Source organism: Petaurus breviceps, unplaced genomic scaffold (genome assembly GCF_028583685.1).
Source record: "Petaurus breviceps papuanus isolate PSGF00001 unplaced genomic scaffold, PetGlider_PUasm1.0 179, whole genome shotgun sequence".
Taxonomy (NCBI): domain Eukaryota; kingdom Metazoa; phylum Chordata; class Mammalia; order Diprotodontia; family Petauridae; genus Petaurus; species Petaurus breviceps.
Genome location: NW_027185779.1, coordinates 62,420 through 83,016, shown reverse-complemented (window position 1 = coordinate 83,016; position 20,597 = coordinate 62,420). Strand labels below are relative to the sequence as shown.

At 40.6% G+C, this 20,597-nt stretch overlaps 1 protein-coding gene across 2 annotated transcripts in view; it reads left to right on the top strand.

Annotated features, from left to right (window-relative positions):
- The window catches only part of MATN2 (matrilin 2), a 114,415-nt gene that overhangs the window by 42,268 nt on the left and 51,550 nt on the right, over window positions 1-20,597 (top strand). For both annotated transcript variants that reach the window (XM_069086581.1, XM_069086580.1), the window contains exons 4-5: window positions 3,997-4,119; window positions 18,488-18,610. In XM_069086581.1, the coding sequence (XP_068942682.1) occupies window positions 3,997-4,119; window positions 18,488-18,610 (246 nt within the window). The remainder of the gene's footprint in view (window positions 1-3,996; window positions 4,120-18,487; window positions 18,611-20,597) is intronic.

The following is a 20,597-nucleotide window of genomic DNA, read 5'->3' as shown; positions in this document are numbered from 1 at the left end:
CCTATCCTAAATAATAATACATTTTAAATTGTCTCTTAAGCCTTCTAATCACTCTGGCTATCATTTCACCTCTGTTTTCCCCTTCATTGCTGAATTTCTTGAAAAAGTCATCTGTACTTCTTACATTCACTCCCTTCTTTTTTTTTTTTTTTTGCCTTTTGGAGGGCAATTGGGGTTAAGTAACTTGCCCAAGGTTACACGGCTAGTTTTTTTGTGTGGATGTTAAGTGTCTGAGGCCAGAACCAAACTCAGGTCCCCTTGACTCCAGGGCCAGCGCTTTACTCACTGTGCCACCTAGCCGCCCCCAGTCACTCACATCTTAATCCATTTTAATCTGACTTTTGTCCTCGCCATTCTTTTTTTTTTTTTTTTGAGGAACCAATAAGTAGAAATTTTATTCTGGATCTGATTCTTACCAATAGGGAAACTGAGTGCCTTAATGGAATAGTGTGACAAGGACCCTAGATTTTTAAAAAAAAATTATTTACTTTTAGTTTACAAAATTCAGTTCCACAATTTTTTGAGTTCCAAATTTTCTTCTCCCCTCTCCCTCCCCCCCATGTCGGCATGCAGTCAGATATAGGTTCTATATATAGCTTCATATCAAACATTAGTCAAATTGTAAAGAATTATAACCAATGGAATGAAAGAATAAGGAGAAACAAAACAAAGAAGAGAGAGAGTAAGTAGTTTGCTTCAATCTGAATTCAGACTCCATAATTCTTTTTCTGGATGTGGATAGTGTTTTCTATCATGAGTCCTTTGGAGTTGTCTTATATATAACCTTGTGTTGCTGAGAGGAGCACAGTCTATCAAAGTTAGTCACCATACATATGATGTGTCTGTAATTGTGTACAATGTTCCCCTGGTTCTGTTCCCTTCACTCAGCATCAGTTTATATAAGACTCTCCAGGTTATTATGAAGTCTGTCTGCTCCTCATTTCTTATAGCACAATAGTATTCCATTACATTAATATACCACAACTTATTTAGCCATTCCCCAATTGAAGGGCATTCCTTTGCTTTCCAGTTCTTTACCACCACAAAAAGAGCTGCTATAAATATTTTTGTACATACAGGTCCTTTTCCCATTTGTATGATCTCTTTGGGATACAGCCCTAGAAGTGGTATTGCTCTCCCCACCATTCTACTGCCATTCCTTCCTAAAAAGTCATCAGTAGGAATGTTATAGCCAGGTTCTGGAATTCCCAGATTAAGTAGAGAATATTACAAGCATCCAGGAAGAAACAATTTGAATATTGTGGAAATACAATCAGGATAACCCAGGATCTGACAGCTTCTACACTGAGGGATTGAAGGGCTTGGAATATGATATTCTGGAAGGCAAAGGAGCTGGGATTAACACCAAGAGTCACCTACCCAGCAAAACTGAGTATCATGTTTCAGGGGAAAATATGGTCATTCAGTGGAATAGAGGACTTTCAAGCATTCTTGCTGGAAAAAAAAAAACAGAGTTGAATAGAAAATTTGACATTCAGATATAAGAAGCAAGAGAAGCATGAGAAGGTAAACAGGAAAAAGGAATCATAAGGAACTTATCAAAGTTGAACTATTAACATTCCTACGTGGAAAAACAATAATTGTAACTGATGAAACTTTTCTCAGTAGTTGAAGGGAATAGAAATATATATGTCTATATATGAGGGTATATGGTCATATGAATACATATGTGAATGTGTATATATGTATACAGGTATACATAGATAGAGAGCACAGGACCAATTTAACAGGAAGGGATTATACTTAAAAGGTGAAATTAAGAGGTGAGAGAAGAATATAATGAGAGGAGATGGGGAGAGACAGAATGGGGTAAACTATCTCATATAGAAGAGGCAAGGGAAAATGGTTACAATAGAGGGGAAGAATAGGAAGGCAAAAGGGAATGGGTCAACCTTATTCCCATTGAATTTGGCTTGAGGAGGGAATGAAATACACACTAAATAGGGTATCTCACCCTCGAGGAGAGTAGGGGGATAAGGGAATGAGAGGGGGGGATGATGGAAGGGAGGGCAGGCTGGGGGGGAGGGAAGTTGGAAGCACCCACTTTTGAAAAGGTACGGGATCAAAGCAGAGAATAGAATAAGTGGGAGGCGGGATAGGAGGGAGGGGAATATAATCTGTCTTTTACAATATATCCTACTAGGTTATTGTTTTGCATTAGCCACACATATACAACCTTTACTGAACTGCTTATCTTCCCAGTAAGGGTGGGTGACAAGGGAGGAAGGGAATGAATCTGGAATTCAAACTTTTAAAATCAAATATTCAAATATATATATACACACATATATATATACTATTATTAATACTATTTTACATGTAATTGGGAAATAAGATATACAGGCACTGGGGCATAGAGATCCACTGGAAACGTCAAAAGGGGTATGGGAGAAAATATGGGAGAGAGCAGATTGGAGGAGGGGATATCCTGTGGGACTGCTATTTTGGGGCAGTGGGTAGGGGAAAAACGGGGAGAAAATTTGTAACTCAAAATCTGGTGGAAATGAATGATGTAAATCAGAAGTTAATAAAGCATTTGGAAAAAAAATTTTTTTTAATTAAAAAAAAATGAAAGCCCTTAAAAAAAAAGTCATCAGTATCTTCCTTGTCAATTTAAATGGCATTTTTTCAATTCTCATCCTCCTTGACTTCTCTATGCTATTTAAACACTATGGGCCATCCCTTTCTTCTGAACAGTATCCTTTCGCTGCCATGACAGAAGTTCTCTTGTTTACCTAGATCTTTGACCTCTCCTTCTTTGTCTACTTCATTGTCTTTTCTTCTTTCCTTCCTGTTAATATAGGTATCCCCAAAGGTTTGGTGCCCTCATTCCTCTTCTGTTCTCTCACTATAGCTCTCCCTTCGTGATGAAATCCTCTCCCATTGCTTCAACTATCACCTCTATACAGTTAATTACCAAATCTCTATCTTCAGCCCTATTCCCTCTCTCATGTTGACTTTGTAGACAAAGGAGAAGCCAATGAAGAGGGAGAGATTGAAGGAGGAGCAAAGAATGATTTTGCTTCTTCCTCTGGTTATAGGTGAAGCCTCAGAGGAGTAAGGTTCATTCACAAACCTAGAGATTATCTAGCACTTAACCAGTGAGCTGAAGCTTCTGAGATATTGATCCACTCTGTTCCTTCAATATCCCTCTAATTTGGCATTGAAAAAGATCCCCAAAAGGAGCTCCCTTGCAAGAAACAATATAAATTGACACACCAAAGGATGGAACAAACAATGACAATAGTAACAGGTCACATTTCTATAATGCTTTAAGGTCTGCTAAGTTCTTTATATAAATAACTTCATGGAAAGGGGCTGGCTACCAAATGGAGGAATATTAGACTTTTCACTGATGTGCAGTTCTATTGAGGGTTCATTTGCCTCAACATGATTAACACTGGGGAAACTCTCCCAACAAGCTGGAATAGCAACTGTCACAAATATAACTCAGGTTTGCATTCCTTGCTGATATATTAGAATAATTATGTGGGCTTACAAAGGGGTCAGGCCTCATTACCTGTAGGTCCAAGGGAAAGTATGCAACTATTGCAAGAACATATAGCTTCTATTACTTGGCATCAGTTCCATAGGCCCAGACCTGTATGTACCATGGACAGCACTCAGGTGCTAACCATGAGAAAAGGAGTGTATATACAGAGTCAAAGAGGCAAGAGTGTATAGGTATGGTGGGGAGGAAGAGGCATAGAGAGGAGGGATCATAGAGGGTCCAGGTTAGAACTGATAAGGAGAAAGAAATATTAGGCACATGTCTTGTACCTAACAGCTGCTTAATAGATATTTGTTCATTATTGAATTCTTCTCAAAAAAGAAGACAGAAGGAAGGGGAATGAACACCCAAAATATTACTTTTTTGCAACTTTAGCTATAAAATGAGGAAAGAGTTATTGCTGGGTATCATTTGGTTTTCCTAAATCAAAGTCATTGTTTCTTTTCTTTTCTTTTTTTAATCAGAGTTGGACTATTGTGCTTCCCTTAACCACGGTTGCCAGCATGAGTGTGTTAATACAGAGGATTCTTATTCCTGTCGATGCCTGAAAGGATTTAACTTGAATCCAGATAAGAAAACTTGCAGGAGTAAGTCCCTCATTGTGTCAGTCAGAAATGACTATTCCTCCTCCATGTCCTCTTTCTGAAGTTTCTTTATTATTTTCTGGAGAAAACTTGATAAAACATCCTTATATACACCCACCCCAAACCTGTGCCTGGCTTATGTGTTATAGTTTTATTAACACTATTCAATAATTTAGTCTATCTGTACTTTTGACCTTTTGGGGGGGGGTGGATATGGACCTATGATTTTATTAACATAGAGACATCCTAGTGTGGAAACTCCCTCTACTAATGCAGACTAGAATTCCTCTGGATCACTTAGTCTTAGAGCACCAAGGGGTTAAGAAAATAAGCAATGGTTACACAGTTAATGTATGACATAGGCAGAGCTTGAAAGCTTATAATTAGTAGTAGTAGTGCTTTTTTAAAAGTGACCATTTTTGGAAATGCACAGTAAGCCTATACTGTTCACAGACATCCTACAGATCCACTCCAGTTAATAACCACTCACATTTATGCATTGCGTTAAGGTTTACATAGCACTTTCTTCATGACAACCCCTTGAAGTAGGTTGTACAGGTATTTTCATCCCCATTTTAAAGATACGTACACTAAGGCTTAGGATGGTATGAGCTGCTTGTAATCACACAATTGGTAATTATAGGAACCAGGATTTGAAACCAGGATTCTTGACTCCAGGTCCAACCTGCTTTCTACTACATTACACTAAGAAGTACCTTTAGTTTTGGAATTCTCCTGATGGGTTGACAGAGAATCTCTTAACTGTAGCATTCACATGAAATGAACATAACTCTCTTTTGGAGAGATGACTCCACTCTCCTTCACTTCCAGATACCATGACATTCAGGCTGCCCTATAAATGCCACTAGTGCCCATGATAAGATGAGGCACAGTGGGCATCTGTGTTTTCCAAAACTTAATGCTCTGCCTTCTATTTTTCTGATTGTTGTTGAGTTGTTTCAGTCAGACCTGACTCTTTGTGACCCTTTTTGGGGGTTTTCTTGGCAAAGAAACTGCAGTGCTTGCCATTTCCTTCTCCAGCTCATTTTACAGATAAGAAGCTGAGGCAAACAGGGTTAAGTTATTTGCCTGAGGTCACACAGTGTCTGAGACCAGGTTTGAACTCGTGAAGATGAGTCTTCCTTGATTCTAAGCCCAGTACTCATTGTGCTACCTAGGTACTCTACATGTCAGCAAAATTTAATTATGTTACACAATATTGCATGATTTGGTATTAATTATGTATGTGTATAATTATAATTTAGATTTGGATCTATAATTTGGATTTTATATACTTAGGCTTAATTGTATTAAATCTAATATATTTTTTTCCAGCGAAGATTCACATATTGCTTATGCACACTCTAACCTATACGCTTGTTTTAATGAATGTTGCAGTTATACCACATTAGTAGATAGTTACATAGTCTCATTTAAAAATTAAATATGGAATGCTATGCCTTACTGCAGAAGATAACACAGTATGATAACAGTGCTTGGACATAGTCAAATATTACATCAAAATTTTAATTTCATTCCTACAGAATGTAAAAACAATCAGATGGGATAATTTCTACTAGACCACACATGCACAGAATTGCTAAAGAGTCAGATTTTTCTGCTTGGCCTCTTCGTGACGTTGCCCACAACTTTTTCCATGCATGCGTGTGGTTCATTGCACCCAGGAGAAGTCACCCATAGGTGATTTATTTGTAGGTGTTAAGATTCACTCCATGCTTCAATAGATCTGTGATTTTTGTCAGTGTGGGTCAGATCACAGATTTATTAAGCATTTACAATGTACTAGGTACTGGGCTAAGTGCTGGAGATACAATGAAAGGTAAATACACCTACTCTACCCTCAAGAAGCTCACATTCTAAAATGTGAACAACCATGTACATACAAAATACATAAAGGGTAGTTAAAGGTAAATGGTTTTATGACTTGTTAATAGCCCAAAAAAGTTCATTTCTATGGAAAGAGCCTTTACACATTGAGCTAGGCTGACTGTCCAAGACAAACATGTAGTTGGTCATTAGGCTTTTCCTCAAACCTTTTCCATCCTTACACAATCTGCCACTCCTTGTACTCTGAGAGATGGCCTTTCAGAATCCAGGGTCAGCTCTGTATCATGAAGTATCAGAGTAGGGCATTGATAGAGGAAAAGAGGTGGGAGGGGAGGGAATATAATGAGCAGTGCTTTACAAATATTATCTCATTTGATCCTCACAACAGCCTGGGAAGTAGGTGTTACTGTTAGCCTCCTTTTACAGTTGAGGAAACTGAGGCAAACAGAGGTTGTGACTTGCCTCACTTGAACTCAGGTCTTCCTGACTCCAGACCCAGTGCTCTATCAATTGACCACTTAGCTGAGAAAATATGGTACAGTTATAGGCATACTGGCTTTAGATTAAGAGGACACAGGTTAAAAATCCCAGTTCTGGCACTTATTTCCTATGTGAACTGGGATAAAAGGCTTAATCTCTCTGGGCCTCAGTTCCTCATATGTAAAATAAGAGGATTTGGGTTCTAAGATCCATTATAGACTTATTGTCTAAGTATATACTATACTCCTATGAACTTATACTCAAGAGAGTATATCTGTATGAACAGATAGAGATTGTGTTCCCAAAAGGCTTCATTATGTGAAATTATGTGAAATTAAATTCATTATGTGAAATGAAGCAGAAAGAAGCCATAAAGAATTCATTTCAGTCTATAAGGTTACCAAGCTTTCTCCCAACCTGTCCCCATCTTGTACTTCCTCCTTCTAGAAGGGCATTCAGAATGAATGAATCTGCCTTTCTTGTGGACAGAGGCATTGGAATCATCCCTTTTAAAAGGATGGATAGCCATTTGGAAAGGCTTAACCAATCAACAGGCATTTATTACATAATTACTATATGCCAGGCACTGTGTTGGGCTCTGGCAATACAAAGACAAAAATGCAACAGTCCCTGCCCTCAAAGAGCTTCTATTCTAGTGGAGACAACATGTGTATGTGTGTATGTAATATATACAAAATTAATACAAGGTAGTTTTGCACTGAAGATGGTTCTTGAGATGAGTCTTGTAGGAAATCAGGAATTCTGAAATGTAGCAGTGAGGAGTAAGAACCTTACTGTTGTGGGGGACAGTCAGTGCAAAGGCACTGAGATGGGCAATAAGGGTGCCATGTCTGCAGAATAGCGAATAAACCAGCATGGCTAGGTTGAAGAGTACAAGAAGGGAGTCATGTGTAAGACTATTAAGGTAGAAAGGGGCCATGTTGCAAAAAAGATTTAGATGTTAACAGAATCATTTATATTTTTGATCCTAGAGGAAATATGGAGCCCAAGACATGGTCAGACATGTGCTTTAGGAAAAATCATTTAAATGGCTAGGTGGAGAATGGATTAGAAAGAGGAAAGACTTAAGGGAGACTCATTGTTATAATTAAGATGAGAGGTAACCAAGGCCTGAACTAGGGTGGTTATTGTGTGAGTGGAAAGACAGGGACATATGCTAGAGATGTAATGGAGGGAGAAATAACAAAATTTGTATTGAATATGTGGGATGAGTAAGAGTGAGGAGTCAAGGTTAATAAGTTATGAATGGATGACTGGAAGGATGGTGGTTCTCCAGGGCAAGTTATGGGGAAGCTCAGTAGCAAAATCACTCCCAGTGATTTTGAAGGAAAAGATAATGGTTGCGTAAAGCTTGAGATAGCAATAAACCATCTATTTGGCAATGTCTAATAGGCGATTGGTGATAGGGGACACAGGAGAGAGAGACTTGAGTTGAATATATAAATCTGGAAAGTATCTGAATAGAGATGGTAATTGAACGAGAGACAGAGACAGAGAGTGAGAAACAGAAAAGGGGGGAGAGACAGAGAGAGAGGGGAAGAGACAGCAAGAGACAGAGAGAGAAAGATCAATAAAAAGATTAAGAAAGAGAAGAAAGATGGGAGACAGAGGAGAGGGAGAAAAGAAAGAGAGGGGGGAGAGAGAGAGAGAGAAAGGGGGGAGGAAGGAGAAGCTTATCTTGTCAAAAACTGACAGTGATGGGCTTAACTAAAGATGATGTGCATATCTGTCCACAGCATAATGTAACATGCATCCAAAGCACCCCAAATTCTACATGAATCCGCTGTACTTTCCTCAGCATTCTCTCTAATCTGGTGTCCCACTTTTCATCTAAGAAAAATAAGGGCTTTCCCCCCTAGAGTATAGCATCCTGATCCACCCCCACTCTCTAGCATCTTGCCTCCTTATTTGAATTTCTCTTACCTGAGGCAACAGGACATTGGAAGGGCACTGATAAAAGGGTGATAAAATTCTGGGCTTGCACTCCAGATTCAAGTGCCAGGTCTCACATTAGCTCTGTGACCATGGGCAAATCCCCTAAGCTTTCTGATCATCATTTCTCTTATAAGTGAAATGGGGTTAATAATCTTCCCGTGAGGCGGCCAGGTGGCTCAGCGAGTAAGAGCACTGGCTCCAGTGTCGGGATGACCTGGATCAAATCTGGGCTCAGATACTCAGCACCACACCCAGAAATAACTGGCCGTGTAACCTTGAGCAAGTTACTTAACCCCTATTGCTTTAAAAAATAATAATAATCTTCCCATAGCCTACCTCACTCAATTTGGTTGTAAGGAAAGCACTTTGTAAACTTTAAAGCACAGCAGCAATATAAACTGACATTTTTTACTTTCCACATCTGTTCTCTTTAGAGCTGGCCCTGGTAATGCTTAGTTACCTGGATGGAGTAGATGAGGGTCTCACCGTAGGCTTCTCTCAGGAGTTTCCATAATCCCAAGGAATCCCTATGTAGATTTCAGGGGGTCAATGAACTTGGGTAGGAAAAACATAATGTCTTCATTTCAGTATGGAATTCGTTTCCTTAGTTGGTCCTATGAATTGTATTTATACATTTAAAAACTTTATCCTGAGGATGTGTCCATAGGTTTCAGCAAATTGCCAAAGAGGTCATGACACACAGAAAAAGATTAAGAACCCCTGCTCTAGATGGATTTTTTAACAAAAGAATGTCAAGAACTCTTAGAAATTAGGTTGAACAGGTATAGTCTGTTATTTGAGTCGGATATACCTGTCATCTTTGGTCAAGCCAATCTGTATGTGTCTTTCAGTGGCAGCTGAGTTTCTCCTAGTCTTGGGCAGGCTTTGTTCTCTCAGGTCATATGACCACAGGGCTAGGATGGCTTTCCTGATGCCCGGTTAGCTTCAGTCACTGCAGTTCAACACACATGTATTACTCTCTCTGCCCTCTCTCTCTCTCTGCCTGTCTTTCTCTGTCTTTTTGTCTGTCTCTCTTTCTCTCTGTCTCTTTCAATGTCTTCATCAACTCATGAGCTGCAATACAAAGTATAAATAAGTGTAGCCTTTCAAAGGCCAGGTAGGTTGCATAGTGGATAGGGCACTGGGTTTGGAATCAGGAAGATTCATCTTCCTGAGTTCAAATTCAGTCCCAGACAATTACTAGCTGTGTGACCCTGGGCAAGTTGCTTAACCTTGTTTGCCTCAGTTTCCTCATCTGTAAAATAAGCTGGAGAAGGAAAAGGCAAATCATGTCAGTAACTTTGCCAAGAAAACCCCAAGTGTGTGGGGGGGGGTCACAAAGAGTTAAACTTGACTGAAACAACTGAATAGCAATATGTGCTAAGCACTTTACAAATATTATTTCATTTGATCTTTACAACAACCCTGGAGGTAGGTGCTGTTATTATGCCCATTTTACAGATGAGGAAATTGAGGAAGGCAGAGGTCAAGCAACTCACCCATGGTCACATAGCTAGCAAATACATGAATCTGGCAGATTGTTGGTGTGGTGTTAATCCTTCAGTCACATCTAACTCTTTGTTACCCCATGTACTATAGAATACTGTTCATGGGGTTTTCTTGGAAAAGATCCTGGAGTCTACACATGGTCTGGCAGTTAGGTCTTCCTAATTCTTATATGAATCGATTGCTGTTTGTCTTTCATTCTTTTTTTTTTTTTTGCTTTTTGGAGGGCAATTGGGGTTAAGTGACTTGCTAAGGTCACATGGCTATTTTTTTGTGTTAAGTGTCTGAGGCTATATCCGAACCCAGGTCCTCCTGACTCCAGGGCTGGTGCTCTATTCACTGTTCCTTGTTCTCTCAGGCTATATGACCACAGGGCTAGCCACCCCAAGCATTTCTTTCTAAAGCAAAGATCATCTCTAATCAATGAGGGAGATGAATATGGGTTCTCATCCAACCTAAACAGAAGTTGTGGGTTTGTTTGTTTTTTTAATTTCTAGGGGCATTTTTTCTTATATTCTGGATAAGATGACTTTTTTTTCTCAGATTTCATTCCTCTTTTCTCAGATTTTATTCACAGAATTCATTCAGTTTATGATTTTTTTTTCACAACCTGAAGCCTGTTAATGGAGAATTGGTGATATACCCTACTTTTTCTTTCCCTCCTTCCTGAGTTTCCTTTGCAACTCCTTCTGTGCAGCACTGTCATCATATTTTCAAGGCATAAATCACCAGGGTCCTGATGAAAAACATGAAAGCCAGGTCCCGACTGCCTTCAGAGCTGGGGACTGGTGACCTGAATCATCACAAAGCCTGCCTCCCGTATACGCCACTTATCCTTCAGCCCTGCAAGATGGCAGACTTCAGTAGGATTGATTGGGTTCACTTTGGATGGGTGATAATTAACATCTGTTCTGTGCCCCTCTCCCCAAAACTCATCTATCCTGCTCATGTGGTGCTTCTCATCTACCACCTGATAAATATTAATTAGTCTTGTATGTGTGTCTGTCTTGTCTGCTCTGCCAGACTCCATGTTCACTGAGGGCAGAGACTATAATTAAAAATAATAATAATAGCTTATACTTTTTATGTATGTTGCCTCATTTGATCCTCATGACAACTCTGTGAACTAGGGAACAAAAGTATTATCATTGCCCCATTTTAAATATGGGGAAACTGAGGTTTGGACTTGTGACTTTTCCAAGTCAGTGCTCACCATTCATAATATGATTCCAGAAATGTGGGCTTCTCTCCAAATTCTCTCTTTTACCCATTCAGAGACAACTGGAGGGTGTGAAGGAGAGGTCAGAAACATACATTTACCAGGGCTCTCTCATCTTTGCTAGTAAGAGCTAGCATTTTTATGGTACATTAAGGTTTGCAAAGCACTTTACAACATCTGATCCTCCCAAGAATCAATCAATCAATCAGTAAACATTTATTAAATGCCTACTGTGTGCCAGATGCAGTGCTAAATATAGAAAATGACTAAGTGACTTACCCAGGGATGCATAGCTAATAATTACCTGACATGCAATTTCAAGTCAGGTCCTCCTAAGTTCACCCCTCTAGAGGCAACTGAATACCCCAGTAGATAGAGTGCTGAGCCTGGAGTTAGGAATACCTATGTTCAAATCCAGCCTTAGATATTTACTAATTATGTGACCCTGAGAAAGTCATTTGACCTCTTTTTGCTTCAGTTTCCTCAACTATGAAATGGAGATAATAATAGTGCCTGACCTCCTAGGTTTGTTGTGAGGATCAAATGAGAAAATGTTCATAAAGAGCTTAGCACAGTGCCCAGCATACAGTAAGTGCTTAATAAATGCTTATTTTTTCCCTTCTAACTCCAACCCTGCTGTTTGGTTCACTATACCACCTAACTGCCTAAAAATGCTCCTATCGCTGCATAAGTGAGTGCTCCAAGTTCCAGAAGTGTAGAGTACACCATCCTCTACCAACACCAGCAGCCCCCTCCTTGTGTCCTTCCACAAATCCAAGCGCATGGCCCCAACTCAAGGAGCCCCCAAAGCATGGGTGGCTATACCAGCTGCCTCTAATTCTCCTTCCACATTCACTCTCCCTGGTCTTAGGATACATTCTCCCACTCCCTGTCCCACATCCCTCTTCTGCTTTACTCACTCCCAAAACACTTCATGCTCTCTCACAAACACACCCAAGCCTGGATCCCATTAACACCATGCCAAATATGCTTGAATCACCAACACCCAAAGAACATATTTTCACTCTTGAAATAGTCAAGGAATTTGCAGACACCTAACAGCTGTGAGTGAGAGGCAGCTTGTCAGAGGGGACAGAGAGCCAAAAAGACCTAGGTTCATATCCTGCTTCTGACACACCCTAGCTGTGTGACCCTGGGCCAGTCACATAACCAGAGAGAGCTTCAGTCAACTTTCTAAGAATATAATTTGTAGAACAAGTACTGATCTGTGTTAGCAAAAGAAGTTTCAAGAAAATAAAAAAAACTCAGAGAGCCAGCTACTTCTTTCTGCCATTCCAATGAACTGGGAGTCTAACACAAGGTTACATTAAGGCCAGTGCCCAGTTGACTATAGCATGCTATTTAGTTCTTGCCCATACTTACTACATGTGTGTTGAATAGCTCTGACTGAAGCTAAATGGGCATCAGGAAGCCATCCTGTGCCTTCCATAATGCAGCCTGGGAAGATGAAGCCAGCCACAAACCAGGAGCTGAGTGGGAAGAGAAACTCAGAGAATAGTAGAGATCCATCTTGATCTTGTTTGCTCTGGGATTTTGCTGGGAGAATTTTCCATTCAATTTTGTGTGTGGTTAATGCTCCTAGAATGCCATCAGAAAGATTATAAGGAAGACTTAGGCACAACACTTGAATATAAAACCTTTAAAGTTTAGAGAACATAAACCTTTAAATACCTGCCTTGCCCTAGGAGTAGAAATAACATCTCCATATGGTATGATCCCATTTTGGGCTACTCCAAAACTGAGTCAGGCCTGAAGAAGTCCACATTCCACTCTTTTCAGAGCCCTAAAGTTAGTGACAGGAAATAGAATTGTCTAGAGGAACATTCCTGCAAAGCATTGTAACCATCTTTTAAATTTTTTATTGCTATCTGTTTTTATATCACCTTCGCTTCTGAATGGGCAGCTAGGTGGCTCAGCAGATAGAGTGCTGGGTCTGGAGTAATAAAGATCCAAGTTCAAATCCAGACTCAGACTAAACTGTGTGGTCCTGGGTAAGTCACTTAACCTTTGTCTGCCTCAGTTTCAACATAGATAGATAGAATGGGAATAATATCACCTACCTCCCTCAGACACCTGATAGTAGCTATGTGACCCTGGCCAAATCATTAAACCTGTCTGATTCTAGGGTTGTTATGAGAATCAAATGAGATAAGCCTTAAATTGCTATATTAATCCTAGCTATTAAGTAGAATAGAGCAGGTAGGTGGTGCAGTGGATAAAGTGCTGGGCCTAGAGTCAGGAAAACATGAGTTCAAATCCAGCCTCAGACTCTTACTAGCTAAGTGACCCTGGGTAAATCACCTAACCTGTTTTCCTCATCTGTAAAATGAGCTGGAGAAGGAAGTAACAAACCATTCCAGGATCTTTGCCAAGAATCTTACTGGACAAAACTGAAACAACTAGACAACAACAATTTAAGTGGAATAGGAGATGAGTGCCATTTTACTACCTGCGTGACCTTGGGCAAGTACTTCTTCTCTCTGAGACACAGTTTCTCTGTATGTTCAATGAGAGAGACTAGACTATGTGATCTGTAAGGTCCCTCCCAATTCTGACAATCTATGGGTCTGTGAATGAATCCTGAAACACCATTTCTTCTGCCTGTTCTTGATTTAGGGTCATAAATGTGAACAGATGCGACTCCAGGTCTGTAGAATTCTCCCAGGCTCATGCTCCACCCAAGTCTCTGCTTAAGGGGCATCATCCCAGTCCTGGTGACCACAGCACAGGCTAGATGGCCAGGGCTGGTGTCTCTGAGGAACTCATAGTTCAGAACCAGGGGTCATCCAAGAAATGTTTAACAACGAGCTCTCCCCTTCCCCACCCCAACCTCTAAAGGTGCTTAGCACACTTTTACATTTAATCGGCATATTTAACATTGTCTCCATCCCTTTAATCAGCACAACAATAAATCATATCCTGATTTGTACTTTGCCAATTTATGACCGTTTAACAACCAGCTCTCCCCTTCCCCGCCCCAACCCCTAAAGGTGCTTAGCACACTTTTACATTTAATCGGCATATTTAACATTGTCTCCATCCCTTTAATCAGCACAACAATAAATCATATCCTGATTTGTGCTTTGCCAATTTATGACCGTTTAGCAACCAGCTCTCCCCAGTTCCAGCTGGCTTCGGCACATCCCATTGTTTGAAGTTGTGCCTCAGGACAGTGCAGAAGAACTACTTCGTTCCCCCCTGCTTGGGATTTTTCCCCTTCCCTATGCTATGTGAAAACTGTTGGGTGAGCCCATATTATACATCCTTCTCTGTATGTACAGCATATGGATAGAACTTCGAACCTTGAAGTAGGTTCACATCCCACCTCAGACATTGATCACTGTGTGTTCACAGGCAAATCATTGGGCCTCAGTTCTCTCTGTTGTAAAATGGTTTTTTTTTTTAAACTGTATCACTACCTCTCAGAATTATTGGGAGGTTTAAATGAGATCATATATACAACCTCCTATATAAATGGCAGCTACCATTAGGTCCTTCTTTACTGGGGCAGAGGAAAGAGTGCTGGACCTGGAGACAGGAAGACCTGTGTTCAAATGTGGCCTCAGACACTAGCTGTGTGACCCTGAGCAAGTCACTTAACGCTGTTCGCCTCCATTTTCTCATCTGTGAAATAAGCTTGAGAAGAAAATGGCACCACTCCAGTATCTCTGCCAAGAAAACCTTCAATGGGGTCACAAAGAGTCAGATGCAACTGAAACGACTGAACAACTTCTTTGTTGTGAGGGACTTAACAAATCTGCCATTGACTAACTGCAACTTTGGGTACTTTATGACTACAAAATATCAGCTGCCATTTATTTTATATACATTATATGCATATATGTTATATATATGTGTATGTGTATGGATAGACAGACAGACAGACAGACAGACAGACAGACAGACAGACAGATAGATAGATAGATAGATAGATAGATAGATAGTATCTTTTTTGATCCCCACAACAAATCTGGGAAGGAAGTGCTATTATTATCCCCATTTTACAGATGAAGAAACTGAGTCTGGCAAAGGTTAAGGGTTGTCCAGGGTCACACAGCTAATGTGTCCACATCAGAACTTACACTCAGATGTTCCTAACTCCTGATCCAACATTCTAGGCACGGTGACACCTATGTTTGTAACCTGGTCTTTCTTATATACCTGTTCTCATTTATTTACATAGCTTCATCTGATCATGTGCAGTAACTAAAATACAAGTATTATTTTCCCCATATTTCAGGTGAGAGGGGCATCTTTGGAATCAGAAAAACATGAGTTTAAGGCCTGCCTCTGACATATATTAACTGTGTAGTTAATAACAACAATAGGGGCAGCCAGGTGGCGTAGTGAGTAAGAGCACCGGCCCTGGCATTGGGAGACCCGGGATTGGTTCTGGCCTCAGATACTTGGCACCCACACAAAATAACTGGCTGTGTAACCTTGAGCAAGTTACTTAACCCCAATTGCTTAAAAAAATAACAACAACAATAATAGGGGCTCAGGTATAGAATTGGGAAGACCTGAGTTCAAATCCAGCCCCAAATGCTTACTAGCTAGCTCTGTGACCCTAGGCAAGTCACTTAACTGCTGCCCGCTTCAATTTCATCATCTGTAAAATGGGGATGATAATAATAGCACCTACTTCCCAGGGTTATTGTGAAGATCAAATGAGATAATAATTTAAAGTGCTTATCACAGTGTCCAGTATATGATAAGCACTAAGTGAATCTTGTCCATTATTCACTTCCCTCTCTGCAGCTTTCCAAAGAGGTAGGTAGGTGGTACAATGGATAGAGTGATGGATCTGTAGTCAGGAAGACCTGAATTCAAATCCACACTCAGACATTTACTAACTGTAACCCTGGGCAGAGGCAGCGAGGTGGTGCAGTAGATAGAGCAGAGCCTGTATTCAGGAAGACTCATCTCCCTGAGTTCAAATCCAGCCTCAGAAACTTACTAGCTATAGAATCCTGAGGCAAGTCACTTAACCCTGTTTGCCTCAGTTTCCTCATCTGTAAAATGGTCTGTAGGAGGAAATGGAAAACTAATTCAGCATCTTTGCCAAGAAAATCCCAAATGGGGTCACAATGAGTCGGATATGACTAAAAATGACTGAATGATAACAATAAGCCCTGGGCAAGTCACTTGACTTCTGTTGGTCTCAGTTTCCTCAACTGAAAAATAGATAATAATAGCACCTCCCTGCTCCCCTCCCCCCAGATGGCTGTGAGAATTAAATGAGATCTTCATAAAGGGTGTTTGATAAAATGACTGTTTCCTTTCTTCTCCCACCATCGCCTTTGTGCCTAGTCCAGTACATGGATACACATGAGAGGTTCCTAGTGTTCTAACAATTTTCAGCAGGAAAACTAAACGCTAATTGTCTAATGGCCAGACTGTAGCTTTTCTTGTGCAACAAGAACGGTTTGAATGACGAAGTGGAGTGAGGGGTGGTCGATTATGGTAATGTAACCTGGACTTTCATTAGAGACATTTCCAATGGAAATGCCGCCTGGGTTTCATCTTGAGTTTTCTGAGATGCAGGCTATGGTTGCGAACTCCTCCAGAGCAACGTTAAGCTTTTTGAATTCCTACACCTAAATGCACTTCCCTTACTCTCACAAATGCCTCTTTCGGTGTTCAGCAAGATCAGCCATTGTTGATCCTTTCTCCTACGACCCTATGGCACTTGCAAACCAGCCCTTCTAAAGGCTGGTTAATGTTCGTGTTATACAGCTGGTTAATATACACATTAGACAACTAGTTGATGGTCAGGATATCCAGCTGTTAGTGTTCAAGTTACACAGAAAGAAGAGACAGGTTATAACTGGCCGTGTAACCTTGAGCAAGTTACTTAACCCCAATTGCTTCTAAAAAAAAAAAAAAAAGAAGAGACAGGTCGGCTTCTCTCAACATCCAGCAGGTTTTTGTTGTTTTGGGTTGGGAGGGAGGGATATTAAACAGCAACAGACTATGGGAAGAGTCATGGTGGAGGAGACAGACACACACCAAGAGACAGTGCCTAGCCTGTCAGTTTCAGTTTAGAATGTGAGCTTCCTGAGGGCAGGAACTATATCTTCTGCATGTTCTGTATAATGCCCCGATTATTTAAGATCCTCAGGAAATACTGATCACGATGAAAAATTTTAAAAATAACCACTCACTAACTCTTATTGTTCAATGCCTCCATGAATCTTGGGATCCTGGAATTCTTTCAAGCTGGGGAAAAAATAACCTTTATAATCACTACGCATTGTGGTGTAATAGAAAGAATGCTGGACCTGGAGTTTGGAAATTGTTGTTGTTCAGTCATGTCCAACTCTTCACTACCCTATGGACCATAGCATGCCAATAATATCCATGGCGTATTCTTGGCAAAGATACTTTTCCACTAGATTAAGGCAAACAAAGGTTAAGTGACTTGCCCAGGGTCACACAGTTAGTAAGTGTCTGAGGTCGGATTTAAACTCAGGTCTTCCTGACTCCATGCTCAATACTAGCTACCCCAGAGTCAGGAAATACTTGAGTATCTCTGGACCAACAATTACTAGCTGTTTGACCTCAGGCAAGTCACTTAGACTTTCTGAGTCTCAGTTTCTTCATCTGTAAAATGTGAAATAAAAATCAGTAAAATGTAAAATATTCTTAGATTACCTGCTTCTCTGGGTTGCTGTGAGGAAAGCACTTCAAATCCCCTAAATTCCATATACATGTGAATTTTTCTTATTAGGTCTAACCCCTTCATTTTACAGATGAGGAAACTAAGGCCTGGGGAAGTTAAGTGAGTTGCCAAGGTCACGCAGGTAGTAATAATAACCATGACAATAGCTAACATTTATATAGTACTTTAATGTTTACAACACACTTTACTTAATATTATTTTCACCCGATCTTCACAACAATCCTGGGATATAGGTGCCATTATTAGTCCCATTTTACAGATGAGGAAACTGAGGTTTACAGCAATTAAGTGACTTGCCCAGGGTTCCACAGGTAGTAAGTAACTAAGGCCAGATTCAAAAACTCTAAGGCCCTCCTTCGCTCTATCCACTCTTTTACCTGCCTCATTTTAGCTGCCTAATTAAGGTCAGAGGAGGAGATTTGAAACCAAGTCTTATGACTTGAGTGTTTACCACTGTATAGCTTATGCATGTACCACTGGGCTAAGACTAGACCTCAGGTTGTCTGCCCTTTCCCCCCACCCTACCCCAGAACAGTGTTCTCCCCTACTCCTTCCATTCCACTATGGCCAGTGTTTGAGAAGCTACTTCAGGGTCCCCATCGCTATTCTCTAGGAACCAGGGAATCCATCTCTACCATTTTTTATCTTGCTCCTTTCAGGAATCAACTATTGTGCTCTGGGAAAACATGGCTGTGAACATGAATGTGCAAATACGGAAGATGGCTACTACTGTCGGTGTCGTACTGGGTACACCCTGAACCCCAATGGGAAGACTTGTAGAAGTGAGTGTTCAGCCCGAACTGACACATATCCCACACTGCTGAAGTTGGGGCATGTGAGGACCAAAGGGGATTCCTTTTCCAAAAATGTCAGAGATAATAGCCAAACAATCTTGTTTTTGTGAAGGGCCACACAGATACCACACTTGGTTATAGGCAGATCAGTCAGTCAGCAAGCATTTCTGAAGTGCCTGCTGTGATCCAGGCTCTGGGATTACAGAGACAAGATGAAAGACTTCCACCGAAGGGGGAGCTCACTTCCTCCCAAAGCTGTCCATTTTCATTTTAGATAAATCAGTGGTCAAAAAATAGTCAACACATATTTATTAAACTCTTAGCACTGTGCTAAGTCTGGGGATGCAAATATGAAAAAGGACCGTCCCTGCATGCAGAAAGTTTCCAGTCTACCGTGGACAGACACCACATAAAATGAAGCTGAAAAGCTGGGGGAGGAGAGGAGGAGAAAGGAGGGTGTAAGGTACCAGTGTCAGGGGCATAGTGGAGAAGAGTAGTGAGGCCAGGTGAGAAATAAGATTTCTAATCTGACCTCCCTCCTTCAATGGAAGTTTGGGGATTCATGCCCCCTCCACCAATCAGAGGGGGGTTGTGATGGAGTCTGAAGGCAGGTGGGATCCGCCTTTCCAGGAGGATGGGATTTTTCCCAATAATGAGCTTCCTGAGCCATGGTAGAGAAGTGCAGTCAGATAAGAAATGCGTAGGTCTACTTAGGTTTGGGGGGGAGACCCCCCCAATTAAATTGAGCCTGATCTGCCTCCCTGTGCTTTCCTCCCACCTGCTACTCCTAGCTTTGCCCCCCCTTGGGCCAAGCATAAGTCTTGTCCCCTTGCTGTGTAACTGCCCTTCAAACTCTTGAAGACAGTTATCAGATTTAAGTGGGTTTTCATGCAGTAGTAACATTACTGGCCTCTCTAAATACACAATTGCCTTATTAATATTAAACATGGAAGAAAGAAAGGAAAATTGGTACAATAGTCTAGTTGAAGCAAGTCTGAAGTAATAAACATCCCAGTTACCAGAAAACTGAGCCAAGTATAGTGGGGCATTTTCTTTTTAAGTATTTTCTTAATTCCCTCATCCAACAGCCCACAACAAAGCTCTATTTAATGATGTAAGCTCATGGAAAAATGGAGACTTTGCCAACTGGAAATTTCTGTAGCTTTTTACAAGTCATGGTCTCCACTTTGCTTGTTCCAGCCAACAGGGCTAGAAATGACGGATGTTAAGTCAGGATGGATTCCTGTAAATCTGCCATATTGGGGGGGCAGGGGTGTGGAGAAGGAGAGCAGTAACTTGTCCTGGGGAAAAGGGGATTCTTTGTGTCATTGCTGATAACTATGGACCTCAGACTGTTCACCAAGCTAGCTGCACATCTGTAAAAGCTTTAAGGACAGAGATACATAGTGAATGAGAACAGTGCAGCTGTTTAATATTTGAATCATAAATTGAGAGAGAAAGTTTCAAAGACAAAGCATTGGGTACAAACTTGTCCTCATTAAAAAATTGTTTCCTTTTGAATCCCTAAGGGAAACAATTACCCAGTATAAACATACTAAGGACTGACTTTTAGAAATGCCCCTAGATACAAATTTTTCCAGTAAGTTGGATAGAAATGGAGCTAATCCAAATGCTTTCCCAGACCCCATCTTCATGAAGACCTTCTCTTATCTGCATTCTACCTCTGAAACTGTAAGCTAAAAAAATAAGCAAACAAAGTGAAAGTCTGGACTAATTAATTCCATTTGGCAGATAAGTAATCAATGTCTATTTATTATGTTCAAGGCACTGTGCTAGGTAGTAAAGGATAACAATATGGGGGAAACAGTCCCTGCCCTCAAAAAACTTAGTCTCCTGGGAAATGGAGTAAAGTATATGTCATGTAGACAAATAAGAATTATGATAGATAGAAAGATAGATAGATAGATAGATAGATAGATAGATAGATAGATAGATAGATAGATAGATAGATAGA